Source organism: Xyrauchen texanus, chromosome 19, assembly GCF_025860055.1.
Source record: "Xyrauchen texanus isolate HMW12.3.18 chromosome 19, RBS_HiC_50CHRs, whole genome shotgun sequence".
Classification (NCBI taxonomy): domain Eukaryota; kingdom Metazoa; phylum Chordata; class Actinopteri; order Cypriniformes; family Catostomidae; genus Xyrauchen; species Xyrauchen texanus.
In genome coordinates this window covers 36,132,277-36,150,705 of record NC_068294.1, presented here as the reverse complement: position 1 = coordinate 36,150,705, position 18,429 = coordinate 36,132,277, and the positions used below count along the sequence as shown (strand labels likewise).

At 35.9% G+C, this 18,429-nt stretch overlaps 1 protein-coding gene and 1 pseudogene across 1 annotated transcript; one reads left to right on the top strand and one right to left on the bottom strand.

The window, feature by feature from the left end:
- Nucleotides 1-4,771: 4,771 nt before the first annotated feature.
- On the bottom strand, nt 4,772-6,643 carry LOC127659412 (uncharacterized; annotated as a pseudogene).
- A 3,387-nt stretch (nt 6,644-10,030) lies between these two features.
- On the top strand, nt 10,031-13,835 carry LOC127660104 (small integral membrane protein 19). Its single transcript, XM_052150186.1, has 3 exons — nt 10,031-10,813; nt 11,002-11,126; nt 13,145-13,835. Exons 1-3 carry the CDS (start codon nt 10,683-10,685, stop codon nt 13,198-13,200), a joined length of 312 nt encoding a protein of 103 aa, XP_052006146.1. The 5' UTR covers nt 10,031-10,682; the 3' UTR covers nt 13,201-13,835.
- Nucleotides 13,836-18,429: the final 4,594 nt, after the last annotated feature.

The window sequence follows — 18,429 nt, the reverse complement described above, 5'->3', positions numbered from 1 at the left end:
GCATTCACATACAACGCGAAGAAAGATTTCACCTAGCATTTCTCACTCGAGTTTGACCGATGGATTATAAATTTGTGTTTAAACTTGCGTTCTCATGACTAAAGCGAACCCGTGAGAATTCGCCCTTCTCTTCTGGAAAAGGACAGGATGAGGGGATTCTACGACTTGGTTCATAGTAAAGTACAACCAATAGAATCAAGTAGACGTGCATATTTTTAGAACTTACCAGGTAGTCCAACTTCCTTGCTCACTTTCCTCCAAGCGATGTCTTTTTTCGTCCGGTCTCTGTACATGTATGATGTTGTGTCATACAATTCCGGTGCCCACACGCTGCTACAACAATTTTTTCATCCATTTTTCCAGATTGTGAATTTCTCGCTCGAGTTGAAAATATTTAAACTCACGCGTATTATACACGAATGAAGCGATTTCGCATGTTCGAGTCTCGTCATTCGCTTCATTTGCTCAGCCTGGTGCAAATTTGTGTCCATTCACATCTTTGCATTGACATACATGTAATCGTGCCACGTGAAACACTCGCTTCGCGTTGTTTGTGAACGTACCATTAGTCAAAACTTTAAAGTCCTCGTGAAGTGTCTTGACGAGCAGTTTACTTTAACCTGTTGATGTATTTCCTACTGAAACATGATGAAATTGGGGCACACATGTCCAACAGCTCATGCCTTTAAATTATTTAAAGACTTTAGTTTACAAAGCCCCACATACACAAACCATTTCCACCGTGCTGCTTCTTGTGCCATAGTGGGTGTTTAGCCAGACTGCTGAAGAAATTGAAAAGTGATCAATACTCAGTCCAACCACTTGTCTGCTGAATTGCGAATCAAACGATGATCTTACTGACAACTTTAATACATAACCAGCCCACAAACGCACACAGCGCGTTGCAAGTCTTTGCTTAAAACAAGGTTGGAGCCGTTGTGAAAAGAAGTCTGCAGATGAATGAGAAACAAGTGAGTAAACGATTACAATAAATAAATGTTTTGAATCGTAATACACAAAACACAAAGAATGGACCTTGTTCATGGTAGCACCATCTTTCACCTTTAATGGGAATGACAACGAGGATCTCTTCAATGGCAAGCATGGTATAAAGCTGTAAAAAGCTCCAAGATCACATCTGATTTTTTATCTACTGAATGTTCTTGGAAAGATGTACAGTCTTTTCAATGTTTTGTTGTAAAACAGTACAACCTATTGAAGAGACTGTACATCTGTCACTCACAGCCTCATTGTCTAGTCAAATATAGCGCTGCTTTGAATAAGGTCTATAGAGCTGTTCAGTCATGACATCAATTTGTAGGTGAACCCGGAAGTCTATTTTGCCATGGGTCCCTTCTGGATTTTCCTATGGTTTTATAATTGGGTTTTTGAACTAATGAGTAAAATAAGGTCTGTGGTAAACATTACTTGACGAAACATGGACTTTTTTTTCTACAACATAAAATACACACATTCATACCTCAAATGTGAATTTTGAATATGCATTTTTTTAACCATTTCTTTCAGGGCTTCAATATTCAAGTTTGCGGTATGACTGTGTAATTTATGTTGTAAAGCATCTACGTATCGTCAGGTAATGTTTACCACAGACCTTATTTTTCTCATAAGTTCAAAAAGCCCATTATAAAAACCCATTGGAAAATCCAGACGGAATCCATGGCGAATTCTCTTCTGGGTTTTTGGACTTCAAGCAGAATAGCTCTAAAAAGATGACTTAATCATGCTGTCATTCCCAAGAAAACTCAGAAAAAGGCCTGCACTAAACATAAAAACAAACTCCAGCCACTTTCCTCACATCATATTCCCTTTTAAAACAATTACCCTCCAAATTGAGAGCTTCAGAGGGCTGAAAAGTGGTAACTGCCATTAAGAACCCCTTTTTTGTTTTGGAACAAACCTACAGCATGGATTATTATGCTCCCTTCAAAGCGCCCTGCGAATGCCTCATCTGCGCCAGTTAGAGGGGAGGGCGCGTTCTCGATCTAGAAAGTATTTGATTGGACGAAATTTCTCAGGCACTATGTGACATTATGATTTTGCCTATGTTTTATCTATGTTCAGAAGTACGTACAATACCACAGGGTTTCTCAACCACTGGTTTGCAGATCGTTTTCTGCTGGATCACGAGATTGTTTCTGTCATGAGTACAAATTACAAATTAGAAGTATAGAACTGTACATTTGTAATGTTTAGGGCAACAGAGACCTCTATTGTCGAATCGTGTTAATAGCTCCAGGTTCACATAAACGAATGTAAGATGCTGCATTTTTCGGACATTTCTCTTTACCTAGCATTGCATGCGCTAGCTCCTTTTATTTAATTCTTGATATTAGTTGGAAAGTGTGCCTATGGTGGGTAAGGGACCTTCTAAAACGTTCTTACATTGTGCTAAAATATGGAGGGTGTGGTAAGGGACTGTCTGAAAACCATCAGCACCAAAGCGGGTCACAGTGGACACATGGTTGGACTGTGTATTGATCACTTTTTAGTTTCTTCAGCAGTCCAGCTGAACACTTGTTATGGCACGAGAAGCAGCACAGTGGAAAATGGTTGTGTGTGTGTATGGCTTTGTTAAAGCTAACTTTAAGGACACAAATATATATATATATATATATATATATATATATATATATATATATATATATATACACACATATACATACACACTCACCTAAAGGATTATTAGGAACACCTGTTCAATTTCTCATTAATGCAATTATCTAATCAACCAATCACATGGCAATTGCTTCAATGCATTTAGGGGTGTGGTCCTGGTCAAGACAATCTCCTGAACTCCAAACTGAATGTCAGAATGGGAAAGAAAGGTGATTTAAGCAATTTTGGGCGTGGCATGGTTGTTGGTGCCAGACGGGCCGGTCTGAGTATTTCACAATCTGCTCAGTTACTGGGATTTTCACGCACAACCATTTCTAGGGTTTACAAAGAATGGTGTTAAAAGGGAAAAACATCCAGTTTGCGGCAGTCCTGTGGGCGAAAATGCCTTGTTGATGCTAGAGGTCAGAGGAGAATGGGCCGACTGATTCAAGCTGATAGAAGAGCAACTTTGCCTGAAATAACCACTCGTTACAACCGAGGTATGCAGCAAAGCATTTGTGAAGCCACAACACGCACAACCTTGAGGCGGATGGGCTACAACAGCAGAAGACCCCACCGGGTACCACTCATCTCCACTACAAATAGGAAAAAGAGGCTACAATTTGCAAGAGCTCACCAAAATTGGACAGTTGAAGACTGGAAAAATGTTGCCTGGTCTGATGAGTCTCGATTTCTGTTGAGACATTCAGATGGTAGAGTCAGAATTTGGCGTAAACAGAATGAGAACATGGATCCATCATGCCTTGTTACCACTGTGCAGGCTGGTGGTGGTGTAATGGTGTGGGGGATGTTTTCTTGGCACACTTTAGGCCCCTTAGTGCCAATTGGGCATCGTTTAAATGCCACGGCCTACCTGAGCATTGTTTCTGACCATGTCCATCCCTTTATGGCCACCATGTACCCATCCTCTGATGGCTACTTCCAACAGGATAATGCACCATGTCACAAAGCTCGAATCATTTCAAATTGGTTTCTTGAACATGACAATGAGTTCACTGTACTAAAATGGCCCCCACAGTCACCAGATCTCAAACCAATAGAGCATCTTTGGGATGTGGTGGAACGGGAGCTTCGTGCCCTGGATGTGCATCCCACAAATCTCCATCAACTGCAAGATGCTATCCTATCAATATGGGCCAACATTTCTAAAGAATGCTTTCAGCACCTTGTTGAATCAATGCCACGTAGAATTAAGGCAGTTCTGAAGGCGAAAGGGGGTCAAACACAGTATTAGTATGGTGTTCCTAATAATCCTTTAGGTGAGTGTATATTTAGCAGCAACACTTTAGTTTTGATTTAATGGGGTCTTTAATTAAATCTTTATTTTAAAACCAAAATATTTATTTATATTTTACATAAAGTAATATACACTTGCATAAAACCAGCAAACAAAAATCTTTTGTTACAAAATGTGTTCACAGGCCTGTATGCTCGAGTCGAGGACTCAATGACCAGAAGATGAACTCGATTTCAGCCACAAATGCATCATGTGATATAAGAAAGTTGTGTATGAATTTCTTTCTTCTGCAGAACACAAACAAAGATTTTTAGAAGGATATCTCAGCTCTGTACATCCAAACAATGCAAGTGAATGTTGACCAGAACTCCTATTTTTGCTTTTACTTCAATATCTTCTGATGGAGAAATGTATTGGGAGACTAGATCTAACATCCCTGTCAGTACCTACATTAACATTACACAATAGTTACCATGAATTAGGAATGAACAATAGGCTACTTTTAGAGAATTTTTAAAAATCTTGTTTATGTTGATTTCTACATTAATTCATAATTCACCTAATTTGGAATGTAATAAATTACATGTGCATATGTTAACTTATACAACCTTATCGTAAAGTGTTACCAATCACAAAATCATAATCCCCATCAAACAAATAAAAGTACAAGAAAAGCCAAAGAGTACTTCCAAATTTGTGAGGATTGAGAAAGAAACAACGAACAAAATACAATACCAAAAATGGACTAATGGGATTCAGATTAAATAAACAGTAGTATCTACACAGGATACCACAGTATTTTAATATGAATTTCAATACTACAAAACCGGAATGTGCATACAGTAGTGAAAGTGTCAGATAAGGCACTTGGGGTGAGATTTTACAAGGCAAATTTTACAAAATGTTATCATTTCACATTTTAAAAGGATCTTTTCTCATAAAATATTATAATTTATCCAGAGCATGATATGTGTCTATTTCACCTGCCCATCAGAGGCTTTTGGTTTGTCTCTTGGCACTCTGCCCATGTTGTAAAATTCTGAATTAGGTCTCATATCAGTCAGGTGAGCCAAGCGGTTGGACATTGCAAAGAATGCAGCAATGTCCCAAATATCTTCTCTGTCAAAACCGTGAGTCTCCAGGGTGCTAAAATGTTCTTCAGTTATTGTTTCGCTCTTGCAGACTGTCAGCGCAAAGTCAAGCATGGCTCGCTCACGAGAAGTTAGCTCTGCAACCTTGTAATTAACTGCCACCTGTGGGGCAAGATAGTGCCAGTAAAGTCAGTTATAATCCTACTCATTTTCATTATTGCCTCAAAGCTTACTATACCATTTAATATTATTTTATGGTAGTTGAGGGATAAAAAGGCAGAAAAATAAAACATGTTTAAACATGTCAAATTTAGATTTATTTTCTCATAATATGTCAGGCACCTGGTCAGCTAGCATAGGGTTTTTTGAATAGATGCGGTGCAATGCACTGTGAGATACTACACAGTACAGGCAGTGATTGTGAGCACTGGTTGCGACAACGATCAGTTCCCTCATCCGCTTTTGACAGACCACCTGTTACAAGCATAAAATCAAACATGTATCACATATCCATCTGGTTAATACTAAACATCTAAATCTCATCTTCCAACCACTGAATCCAGGCAAAATCGAAATATAATAATAGACCATGTGCATTGATTAAATTATAAAAGAAGCCATTAGCTACCATGATGCATGGAAAAAAGGCCTCACCACTTTCCTTGTTCATGAGGGCATTGTAATAAGAGAAGAATGCCCCAAATTCTGCAGGACGATGGGCAAGAACCCTCCCTGTGGATGAACATCTTGTATTACAACTGATTCAGTGGCATACACATGCAATGTGGATTTGTGGATGCCTTACCTTCTGTTCAACCTCTTCCATCAGCTCCACAATATTAAAAGGCAGGTTTTTCTTGTTTGGCACAGGATACCGGCTGATGCCCTCTGAACTGCTGCTACTGTGGCATGTGTGAGTGGCTGGGATTTTTTGACAAACTTTGCTGGCAAGAATAAGCGAAGGCTGCAAATAAGACAAGACAGGGTTATTAATTATTGTTTAAATGCAATACATAAGTTCAGATTTTAATTGACAAAGTATATTAAGTATTGGTTTTCCACATTTGACTTCATTTTCTTAATTTTCTTTGCTTGTACATTAGATGCACAACATATTTTGAAAAACTAACTTACTTTTAGGCTAATTGTATTTATGGCATGCAATATGAGGTGCAACTGACGTATGTTTTGCATGCTTGATATTAGATGATGATGACATTTACAAGAACTACAGGAATGCGCCACATTTCAACATATTAATTCAATGCCTTACCAGTGACCCAAAATTAGTGCGATGTATATAACCTTTAAAATGCCTCGTAACGACATTGTGAAACTTTGTCGTGCAATCTTGCTGCGTTTGTTCTGTAGGGGACGGACAACAAGCAATGAAAGTTTCAGCTGTTAAAGAGCGCTACCAATCATCGAGGATTATTCTGACACGCCTCCTGCCCGTTTGACCACTAAAATCGTTATATGGCATTTTATTTTACTTCCTGTTTAAGGTATAGCAAGAAAAGAAGCAAGACACAATAAACACAAGATGGAATCTTAAAGTGTCAAAATAAAAGTATGTATTTATAAAGCGTTTAAATAAAATAAAATAAAAAATAATCATTAAAATTCATTAAATGTGAGTAAATCAAATGAAAATGAAGGAAAATAAGATAAACAAAGCTTTGGAAGACACATATATATATATATATATATATATATATATATATATATATATATATATATATATGAATGAATTTGGTATAAAATAAAGTGTAAACTATGGAAGGCAAAATATATATTTTTTTTATAATTAAATACACATTTAAATCAAAGCATTAAATACATAACAAAATCGTTAAAAAATATAAAATCATTCAATTAATCATTAAATCACTAAAGGTGACACCCGTTGTCGAGTGATGTGGCGATAACCAGCGTTGGCGAGTAACGGAATACATGTAACAGGATTACGTATTTAAAATACTAAATATTAGTAACTGTATTCCACTACAGTTACAATTTAAATAGTTGGTAATCAGAATAAAGTTACATTCAAAAACTATTTTGATTACTGAAGAGATTACTTTGCATTTTAATGTAATTTGTTTAATTTCATATTTAGCCTTTTCTATTGGTAAACATTTATTAATATAAATGATGTGATCTGAGGAGCGTTTGAACAGCAGTGAAACACTTTCTTATGACGTGTTTCATTCATAGAAGTTCACACTGTTATGAGTGAAAAAGTGGATTTGACATCATTGAGGAACTTTTCCATGGGAGCTTAATAGAGTTGCTAAGTTGTATTTCTATAGTTTAACAAAAAACAGTTAGAAACACTCTGACAGATGAAACATAAATACAATAAATACACGATTACATGCCTTGTCAAAGTTTTTAATGCTGTTAGGGTATTTTTGACAAGAAATACCAATCAATGTAGCCTTTAACATTGCATAGAAATCTACAAACAGTGGCGGTTCCTGAAAAAATTCTCAGGGGGGGCAGTTTTTCTGATAATGATTAAGGTGACCCATTCAATGGGTACTGATTTCCCCTCTAGCTACATAAGTTACAGGTGGAAAGCTATGTAAGAAATTAGCATCCATTAGCCTTCATAAGCAAAAATGACATGGCTCCACAATTAATTATTCCACTTATTCATTACTTACATTAATCCAATGTTATGTGATGTAAAATAGCTAAACAGGACAACTTTTTTAAAAAGATATGTCCAGCAACAACATAAAGACGGGGGCAGCATATAAGTCAATACCAGAAACATTTATTGACTGATCTCAAAAGTATTGGCTTACAAAAGCAAAATAATTTATCACAGTACAAATAATCAAGGATGTTCTTTCACATTCCTCAACAATGCATAAACAATCTGCATTTCCATAAACAAATGAAATATCAGCTGAAAATACAAGTAGACAAATTGTTGAGAGAAGTGGATCTATAGAACTACATTTTCTGGAATGTAGGATATCATCAATGTGCTACTTAATAAAAGCAAAGTAACGTTGTCCTAAATAAGTGAATTAATAAGTGAGGCTTGACCTAGTGTGGTCTGTGCATCTTGGCTTTACACATTGAAGACCAAACCAGAATGATGAGGTGCTGCCAAGTTTAACTAAAGAATTCTGATATACACATTAATTACTTGGGCCTCATGGTTGAATTGGAAATATGTGCACCAGAGCATAATCACAACAAGCGAGCATAGAGGCTACTGAAAACATTGATGCAAGATATTGGTAATAAGCAATTTGTATAGACTTCCATATTCTGCCCTCTTGTATAGATTTGTGAAAATGAACATGAACAGTGATAGACATTTTGCCTGAAAACAGCATTTGAAAATAATTTCTAGAAAGGTAAACACAGCTATTTGTATGGCTTTGTAAATATGAACAACCATATTCTGGCCAATTGTATATATTTGTAAAAAAAATAAATTTTAATCTTTTTTTTTTGAATGAATGAAAAATAACTATTTAAAACAACATCAACTTTGAACTGATTTGGTTTGTGTGTGTGTGTGTGTGTGTTAATCAGGAAATCAGGCATGTTGAGGACTAGTTCCCTCTCCATGGAAAGCATGGCCAGTGCATTCAGACGTTCCTGGCTCATTGAATTTCGCAGGAATGTCTTAACTCGTGTCAAAGTTGAGAAACATCTCTCAGCTTCAGCTGTTGTCATGGGAGTAGTTATGAGGAAGTTCAACAGAGTCACAGTCTCAGAGAATGTCTCCTGGAGGTTGTAGCTCATGAGAACCTGGAACAGTGCCAGTGCCCCACAGCAGCCCTTGAATTCAGGATTTTCATAGATCAGAGAGAGTCTTGAGCTTTGCCTTGTTCAGCATGGGGTATGTGTTCACAGTGGCATTCAGAGCCTCATCAGGATATGAATGGCATTACCTTTCAAACATATCTGCTTGCGGTAAGGTAGCACTCACAAGGTGGCCAGTGAAAGAGAACCTTGCTTTGGTGTGATCCAGGATGGTGTTACAGACCTCTTCAGACAGCCTCTGCTGCTTCTCTTCTCTCAAAGCCGTTCTGGGTCTTTTGGCTTCTGTTGCTACTTGCAGCTGCTGTTGAGAGGAGTCCCTGAAGGCAAACAGACCAATGTGTTTGTTAGGCTATGTACAGTATAGTCTATGTGATGCACAGGTATATGCAATGTATCCACGTATAGTACAAAGATTTCAGTTCCATTTAAAATGGGCAGGGATGCATAAAGTCTTTAGTGTTTAAGTTAGCCTTTGAGTCTCACCTAGCCTGGATGTTCAGCACAGTATACAGTTTATAAAGTAAGCTAGATTACACCACTGGCCATATATAATGAGAATAATGTAATTTCTAACACAAATGCAGTATCCTTTCATGCATACATTTTCATATGACAAAGCTCTGCTTTGACAACGATCAAATGATATTGTTTAATCTTACCTTATGGCCTACACACTGCTTGTGAAGCTGTGAGGGCACGTTTGATGAAGACAGAATCAATGTCCTCCTGGAGCTACAAATAATATATTTTCTGCCTCATTCTCTGAACAGAATCCACATACAATCAGAAAAGGATGTGGTTATTTTCACTCTGGGGTTTTGAAGTTTGGAGGAGCAGATATAGTTAATCTTGTGTAAAATGTAATGTGAACATTTAGCTTTATGCTAAGATAAAATGCTATTTCGTGCCTTTATATGTGTCTGTTACCAGATGTGATTATATTTGATAATTAAAGAAAATTCAAATTAGAGCATAATGTTTTTCTCTAGTAAAACCTTTGTTATTAGAGCAAAAATATTATTCTTAATGAGAATTGAAATATTGTTTTCCTTCAAAAATTTCAAAAAATTCTTAAAACAAGATACATTTACAAGTGCATAAAATATTTAGTTTTTTCCAGAGAATGTATTTTTACAGTGAAGTGTATTTTCTTAATTTATTTACTTGTTTATAGTCAAAAACAAGTGAAAAAATCTGCCAGTTTTGAAAAAGTAATCCAAAGTATTTTGATCTTGAGTAATCTAACATAATATGTAACAAATTACATATTACAGTATGTATTCTGTAATCTGTAGTGGAATACTTTTTAAAAGTAACCTTCCCAATCCTGTCGATAACCATAACTCTGAAAATGAAAATACACAAAGCTTAAATTTAAATGAAATATCAATCAAAAGATAATGCTAATAATGCTGCAAATTATTGCTAAAATAAAAAACAAGGGACATTTATTGATTTATTTAATTAATTATTTAGTAATAATTTGATATATTTATGTATTAAATATATTTTTTAAATTATTTAGATATTTTATTTTAATTTTGTGTTCTTTGGTTCTTCATAGTTAACAGATAATAACAGTACAGCATTTATTACAGGGACGAAACCCTGGGGGATCTTCAGAAATCTCGAGATCCCATACCATTTAGCTATCACTCTCGTTAAGTGACATGTCCTTTATGCAGTTATACATTTTAAGACAAGTGTTTGATTAGGTCTCTTGGCTAATAATAAAAGAACAGTTATTGTCAAAAAAATGTTTTTCGTGGTGACTTTTATTTTGAAGGGCACTACAGAATAATTTCTGCTCATCCGGAAATGAATTCGTACAGTCGCTGTTTTCAACTCCAAAATAATCAACTGAGATGCGAGTATAGAGCAACATTTTTTTGGCATTTGAACCCAGGCATAATAATTAAATCATTATGGGTGGATACGGTGTGATGGCAAATGAGGAATCACTGGATTATTCAGTGCATGAAGCTTGGAATGAGGCCACCAATGTTTACCTGCTGGTTATTTTGGTCAGTTTCGCCCTGCTCATGTACGCCAGAAAGTAAGTGTCCATTTTATTTTATATTAATTTATTTAATTGTGTATATGTTTATACAGTAAAATATGCTGTAAACAATATTAAATAAATGCTGCCTAATGCATAATGTCATAGTAAGTATCGGTATAGTAAGATTTGGGTTGTGAGTGTCCTGTGTTGTTAGCCATGAATAATTTCTTTATTTTCATTAGAAATAAGAGGAAGATTATGCGCATATTTACGCTGCCACCGACAGTCGGAGCCTCAGCAGAACCGAACTTCTACGACAGCCTACAGAAAGTCAGACTGAGACAACAACTGGAAATGTATTCCCTAGGTGGGCGTGAGCCATTTTTATACGAAAATGTAATATTCTCTGAAGCGAATATATATATATATATATATATATATATATATATATATATATATATATATATATATATATATATTTTTTTTTTTTTTGCCAAAATACCAAAGTTATTACAATTGTTGTTACTACAATAGAAATGTGGAAACTTGGTGTTAACCCCACAGTCCTAAAATACATAAAAATAAATAATTAATTAAATAATCAAAATGATTCTAATTTCTAGAAACTTAATACTACACTTCTTGATCATTTTAGCCTATCATTTATGTTTGATTTAATTAGTTATTACAATTTCAGTAACTAAATACTAGTACAGTTTATTAACTAATAAATATGTTCTGGTGAAAACTGCATTTACCATGGTATCAATTATTTAAGGATGCAAACTCAAAAACAATGTATTTTTTTTTTAACCAATATTTATATTGATTTTAGCAGTAATAATTGACATCAATAATTTGACAAAAACATATACATACCAAAATATTTTATACCATAACATGTGATGGGGTTTTGGGATGGGAAGTCAGTTATGCAGAAAATAGATTGTTTGAATTAGATCCTTTTTTTTTTTTTTTTACAAAGGGATTTCATACTTTATTAAAATGACCTGGTAATGACCTTAATACATACACACGTTTTTCCTCAGTCAAACAATGGGTGTCTCCTGTATCGACTGCTCATTGATTGATCTCTGTGTTTCTCAAGTTTCGCATGTAATAAACAGAAAATTAACATTTTCATTCCAGTGCTGGTATAAGTGTATATTTCAGGGAAAATGTTAAGTATGCATAGTTTAGGATATATGGGTAGGGTGCAAAAGGGCTAAAGACTCACCTTTTTTTCTGGTCACAGAGTGTTTCACGATTGAAAAAAAAAATACATTTAGTTTATTGATTATTGATGAAGCAACACAATGTGTGAAAAAAATTAGAATAATAACAGAAGTTTGTTTTGATTAAAATTTGTATTATTTTTAAAGATGGGGAGGGATTCTTTTATCCCTTATTTGGGATAAAAGTCCCCCCTGGTGGGGGCTTTAGTAATATAGTGTAAATATAGGGATAATAGTTATTGGGCTAAATGTGTCAACTTATGCAAATACATTTGTGACAGCAAGATATGTTTTGGAGCAACAAATAAAGATAATGCTTATTCAAAATAACTATTTCAGAAAATGGTGCACGATTTCCTGTTAATTTCAATCACATTTGGCATTTCATAACATCTCAACCATTCTATACACAAAATAAATCTCCATTGTGATTGGATCAGTCAATGTGAGCCAACTTTGAACATTATTCATAACAAATCTAAGAATCTATCTAATGTGTTTTATGTGGGCTTTTAGCACCTGCAACAGGTTTTACCCCAAATACTCTCCATCCATGAAAATAACAAACAAGTATTCTGTCTCAAAATAAATGTGATAATTTCAGGGATTTTCATAAATTTGCAACATTTTAAAAATTACTAATATTCTATCAAATGGTGGGCATGGGTATATATACACTGACTACCACCCCTTGAGTCACAAGTTCAAATCCAGGGTGTGCTGAGTGACTCTAGCAAGGTCTCCTAAGCAACCAAATTGGCCCGGTTGCTAGGGAGGTTAGAGTCACATGGGGTAACCTCCTTGTGGTTGGGCATTCCAAATTGTGAGAAAAGGGGATAAAAAATACATAAAAATATTCGATCAAATTACCTCAGAATCAATCTTTAGAAATTGCACACAATGACCTCATGTATCAGGACAATTTTGAAGTGCATAGTGACAAAAAGGTGTTAAGGACAGTACTGTGGTAGTTTTTGTTGCTATTTAGGTTGTTGGGAGAAAATCAAATCAAAAGTGCCTTTTACCTCAGGGGGCCTTTAGGCACGTTGTACCTAATGTTTTGTTTCAGCACCTGAGACAGACAATCTAACACCTTTTCCCCAAGAGCTGAAATGTAATTCTCAAATCCTTTTCTTATTCACTTTCTCAGCTCGTAAACATGACCAACAGACACAGTCTGACAGTGTGCAGCTCTCGATGGAGTGATCTCACCAGAGGGGGCACTCTACACTCACCAATGGTACTAATGTGAATAAAGAAACCTGAGCGGACATGTCACTGCTCACAGAGACTGAGAAGTGGATTGCTGAGGATTAAACACATTTTCATTTTCTTTGGAGAGCTGTTCTTTTAATTCACATTCTTAACACCCTTTAGTCATTATGAAGAAGAAGGTGGCATAATTATTATTTAAAAAAACTTTTGTGGTGTGATTTTCTTAAGTGAGTGTAAGTCACTTAAGAAAGTGAGTCCCTATTAACTTACATTGTATTGAAAAGATGTCAAATAAAGGGTGAAATATTACTTTAAGATCAACATTTGAAATCTTCTTACAAACAATGTTACAAAATGCTGCAAAATTTTGACAATGTAAATGTTCTTGAGCATGCAAGTGTTTATTATTATTTTATACATACATGGTTCCTTTACATCTAATGTTGTAGTTCATTATCTTATATTGCCCTCTAGTGTTAGCTTACATGGGTGTCAGTTGTTTTAGGCTGACCTGCCTAGGCAGTTTAAACAATCTGCTGAAGGTCATTTTTTAAACTCTAAACAAAAGTCATTGTACCTTAATCTAGAAATTGACTGCAATAAATTTGAATAAAAATTGCTACATTGGGAAATTAGTCTGGGTTGAGCATTATATTTCTGAATGACCTGTTCTCAACATCTTTTGTGGAAGTCACCCTTTTGCCTGTGCAGTAAATCTAATCTTTTATTCTCTGTAGTGAGCATGGATTTTAGTGTTGTTTGCTGAGGCAAGCTATTGCTATATATAAAGGGGTAGTTCACTCAAAAATAAGAATTCTGTCATCATGTACTCACCCTTATGTTGTTCCATGATCAAATTTTCAATTTTGGGTGAACGATACTAAGGAATATTCTGGGTTCAACACAAGTATGCTTTATCGACAGCATTTGAGGCACTGCAAATTGTAAATTTTAAAGAGCGCTTTAAATTTCTTACAGTAATTTTAGGGGTTTTATTGTTTGTTCACGTTACATATTCATGACAATGAAGTTGTAAAATTGGCTATAACTTTATACAGAAAAGGTTAGTAAGCAATTTTATCACACTAAAATCATGTTAACATGCATATTGTTTATGTCTTGTGGCTATAATTTTGAAACTGAGTATTTTAACGTTTACGGATTGCCCCCATTGACTTCCATTGTAAGTGCATCACTGGAACCCAGATTTTTGCTTTTTGTTTTTAAGATAAAGAGGGGCAAGTCAAAATTATTTTTGTGTTAATCAATATTATGCCACAAATACTGTCGAATAAGCTTAACTTGCATTGAACCCAGAATATTCCCATAAATGTGGGCATGGAACTCATCTCGCTGTGCGTTACGGACATTAAAGGAATAGTTCATCAGAAATGAAAATTCTCCCATTATTCACTTACTCTGATGCCATCTCAGATGTGTATGACTGTCTTTCTTCAGCAGAACACAAATGAAGATTTTTAGAAGAAGATAGAGCTCTGTCAGGTCCTTATAATAGAAATACACGGGTGCCAGCAATTTGAAGGTCCAAAAGTTATATTTAGGCAGCATAAAAGTAATCCACACGACTCCAGTCAATCAATGAATGTCTTCTGAAACTAATCGATAGGTTTATGTAAGAAACATGTCGATAATTAAAACGTTTTTAACTTAACATTTCGCTTCAATCCAGGTCTCTGATGTGATTTGAAATGGATGAACACTCGCGTTATGTTCATTCTTCTGCTGTAAATAAGCACCGCTTACGCTAACGTTACACTTCGTGTCAGCTTCTGGCTGGAAGCCCTTTTTAAAAGTTAATAAGATTTTATTTTTACACAAAGTCTATTTTTTCACAAACGTATCGATTTGCTTCAGAAGACATTCATTGATTGACTGGAGTGGTGTGGATTACTTTATTACTGCCTAAATATGACTTTTGATGCTGGTACCCGTGTATTTCCATTATATGGACCTGATAGAGCTCTATCTTCCTCTATCTAGCTCATTTGTGTTCTGCTGAAGAAAGACAGTAATACATCTGGGATGTCAACAGGGTAAGTGAATAAAGAGAGAATGTTCATTTTTGGGGGAACTATTCCTTTAATGATACCAGAAGAGGTGTACTTTTAACTTGGCAGTCAATAAAATGGATGCAAAAATCCCATAGATTTGTATTGAAAGTGGGACCCGAGCAATATGGAGCAGAATATTGTAGAAAATTGGGGGTAAGCTCTTTTGACTTGACAGTAAGCAACCACCCAAAACACTATAGCATCTGCATAGAATGGCCTTGCAACAACCCTCAACACCAATAGCATCATTGTGGTGAGTTTTGTAAGGGCGAACACCACTCACATTTTCTTCAGAACGTGTAAAATGTACTTTTTTTTTTTCTCACAAAAACATTCACGTTATTATAAAAATTGAGTGATTGAACAAAGAGTGCATTAAATGAGTCCAAGTGATACAGAAGTGAGAAATAAGAAACATGAAGTGAGAAATAGAAAGTGAAAAGGTGTGAGAGAGAATCACTGTCTTGGACAGTTTGCCTTTTGTTTTTGCTTCTTTATTCTAACCGTTTATTTCTCTTTCATGACACTTTTCTAACATTCTCAAGCTTCTGATCCACTGTGGTATCATTTCCCTAGATAAGTCACAGTACGCTAAAGAAATGATGCTTCTCGCCTTAGTCATCTGCCTTCAGCTTCCTTTTTCTCTTGTGCTCTCCCTCCGGTCTCTATGGAAATAAGATGAACAAACTCTATAATTTTTCAACCTCCAATAATTCTAATTTTATTCTATATCTGCCTTTGTCTTTTATCTGAAACCTTCAGAGTGTGTCAGATTATTACTATTATTCAACTGAATACAACAGAAACCTTTTTCTTTCTTTCTTTCTTTCTTTCTTTCTTTCTTTCTTTCTTTATTTATTTATTTCTTTTTTTCTTTCCATTGTTGAACAAACATAAAAGACTGTGCGCTTCACACAACTGAATTTCAGGTGTTAAATCATGGCATGCGTCAACAAAAATCAGACATACTTTCTGCATCTATTTGCAAGCTATCAATAAACCAGAAGAAAAATAAACTACAAGGGTCGTGGAGCAATGTTAATGGCTGCTAGATTTCAACACGTTCATCAGCTTATGGTTGATGTTTACAGTCAGGGTGTCGTCTCTTGCCCTGTCTCTATCCACTGTGCTGTTCTGAGACCTGTGGCTCCTTGAAGCCCAGACAGATGTAAACATGGCCTGACCGCACACACTGGCCCCAGGCCAGCAGCTGGCAAAAACAGCCAGGAATGTCAGTGCCACGGCTCCGGCTCCATCTCTCTTGATTTGTGCACCTAGTTTCCCTGGCCCACTGCCACAATGCCCACAGACCAGTCAATGTTAAACAGAATCACTTTACAGATTTTGAACAAAAGACACAAGGAAGTTATGGTCTGTTTACAAAATATGCTTATGAATAGTGCAAATATTTCTAAATGCTGCGAGTCAGCAAAATGTGTATAAATACTTATAGTATACATATGAATGGGGCAGCATTTAAAATGGAAGTGCATTACAGGACAGTTACTTGATATGGACATAAAATTTTCATAGTAGCCTAATAATGACACCTATTAATTTAAATATGTATTTAACATCAAGTTACCATACCATGGTTCTTAGTAGTGTACTGTACACCATGCCAGCAAGAAATGTACCCTGATATACATGTTTTAAGTTTATGTGGGTCTATAATTTAAAAACCTAATGTATAAATGTATTAAACGCCATAAACATTTAAAATCAACTGCATGCGTTAACATGTTAATTTCTAATAAAGTTCAAATAGTATCAAGTATCAAATACGTTATCTAATCCCATTTTAAGATGCATAGACAATCATAAATAAGTGTAAACACTGTGGCACTATCAAAGATTGGTCTGTTTGTTTGAGCATCTCGACCATTGTGACACAGCAAATACATTAGTTCAAGCAATAGAGAGCATCAGTCTGGTTCTGGAACTAAAAATCCCATGATACAGTATATATACTTCAGTTGAAGCAAACCATCTGCATTAATTCAACTCTATATAGATCAAAAATTGTCTTTATTAGCAGAATTCCTCTTGAACAACTACATTACCAATGGTCCAGCAGAGAAAGCTTTACCAACCAGAGAACCACGGCCAACAAAGCCTGCGAAATAAACCCGGAAGTGACTGCCCACTCCCATCACACATTGTGAATGACTTAAATGAGCCGGTCTCCCTGCACTCTCAAACTACTTATATGTTTATGTAATGTGTATATCAGAATATTTTGCAATAAACATAAACTATATTGTTTTTTTGCACTCTGTGGCATGAGTTTGGGGGCAGGACTATCTGTTTGTCCAATGGCAGACAGGCGGAAATCTGTTTGAAAACAGCCATTATTTTTGGTTTGGTGCCGCTAGTTGCGCAGAAACGTCACCTTCAACAAATGAATGAATCGCTAGATGCGCAGTAATGAATCGTACACAATAAGATCAGGAACGTGTATTAAGAAAGTACTGTATATACGGTCCTTTTTTATTTAATTTAACATTTAAAGGCACTTCGAATATTCCTGGTGACATTACAGAAATGAGAGATTCATTAGTATACCGCTGTGCTTATTTGAATTATACGCAGGAACAAATATGGGTCACAATGAAATACCCAACACCGTGCTGTAACCTGCGCTTCCCTCTCCCTACCCTTTTTCATTCTTTCAGAGCACTTTCTTCTTTCAAAGGCTTGCGCGTCGCACAGAAGCGCGAGTCTGTGTGTGTTTCCATGCTGCGTGTCTCTGGATCCAAGCGCAGATAAGACGTGACAAGCTCCTTCATCCTCCCCTCTGCTCTAGCGTTGTGGGGCCAAGCGCTTTGCCTTTCTCATCTTCATTCCACCATTCTCTTTCTCACTTTTTTGACGCTTTTTCTTTGTCACAGGTGGAAACCAGACACGCCTGGGAATGAAAGGGAACAGGCGCTAATTAGGTAAGGGGGACTGGGACAAAGAGACTGGAATAAGACTTTTAAAACAGGGAACTCTAATCTGGGAGAATTGGAAGCAAGGTTGACTGGTGGTCGCTTTCATTTGCTTCCTGTAGATCAGAAGGATCAAAAGAAGAACACAGACCTTTTCAAAGGCCTTGTTTTCATTTTTTTTTTTTTTTCAAGCTCAGAGACCCTTTAAACCAACAGAT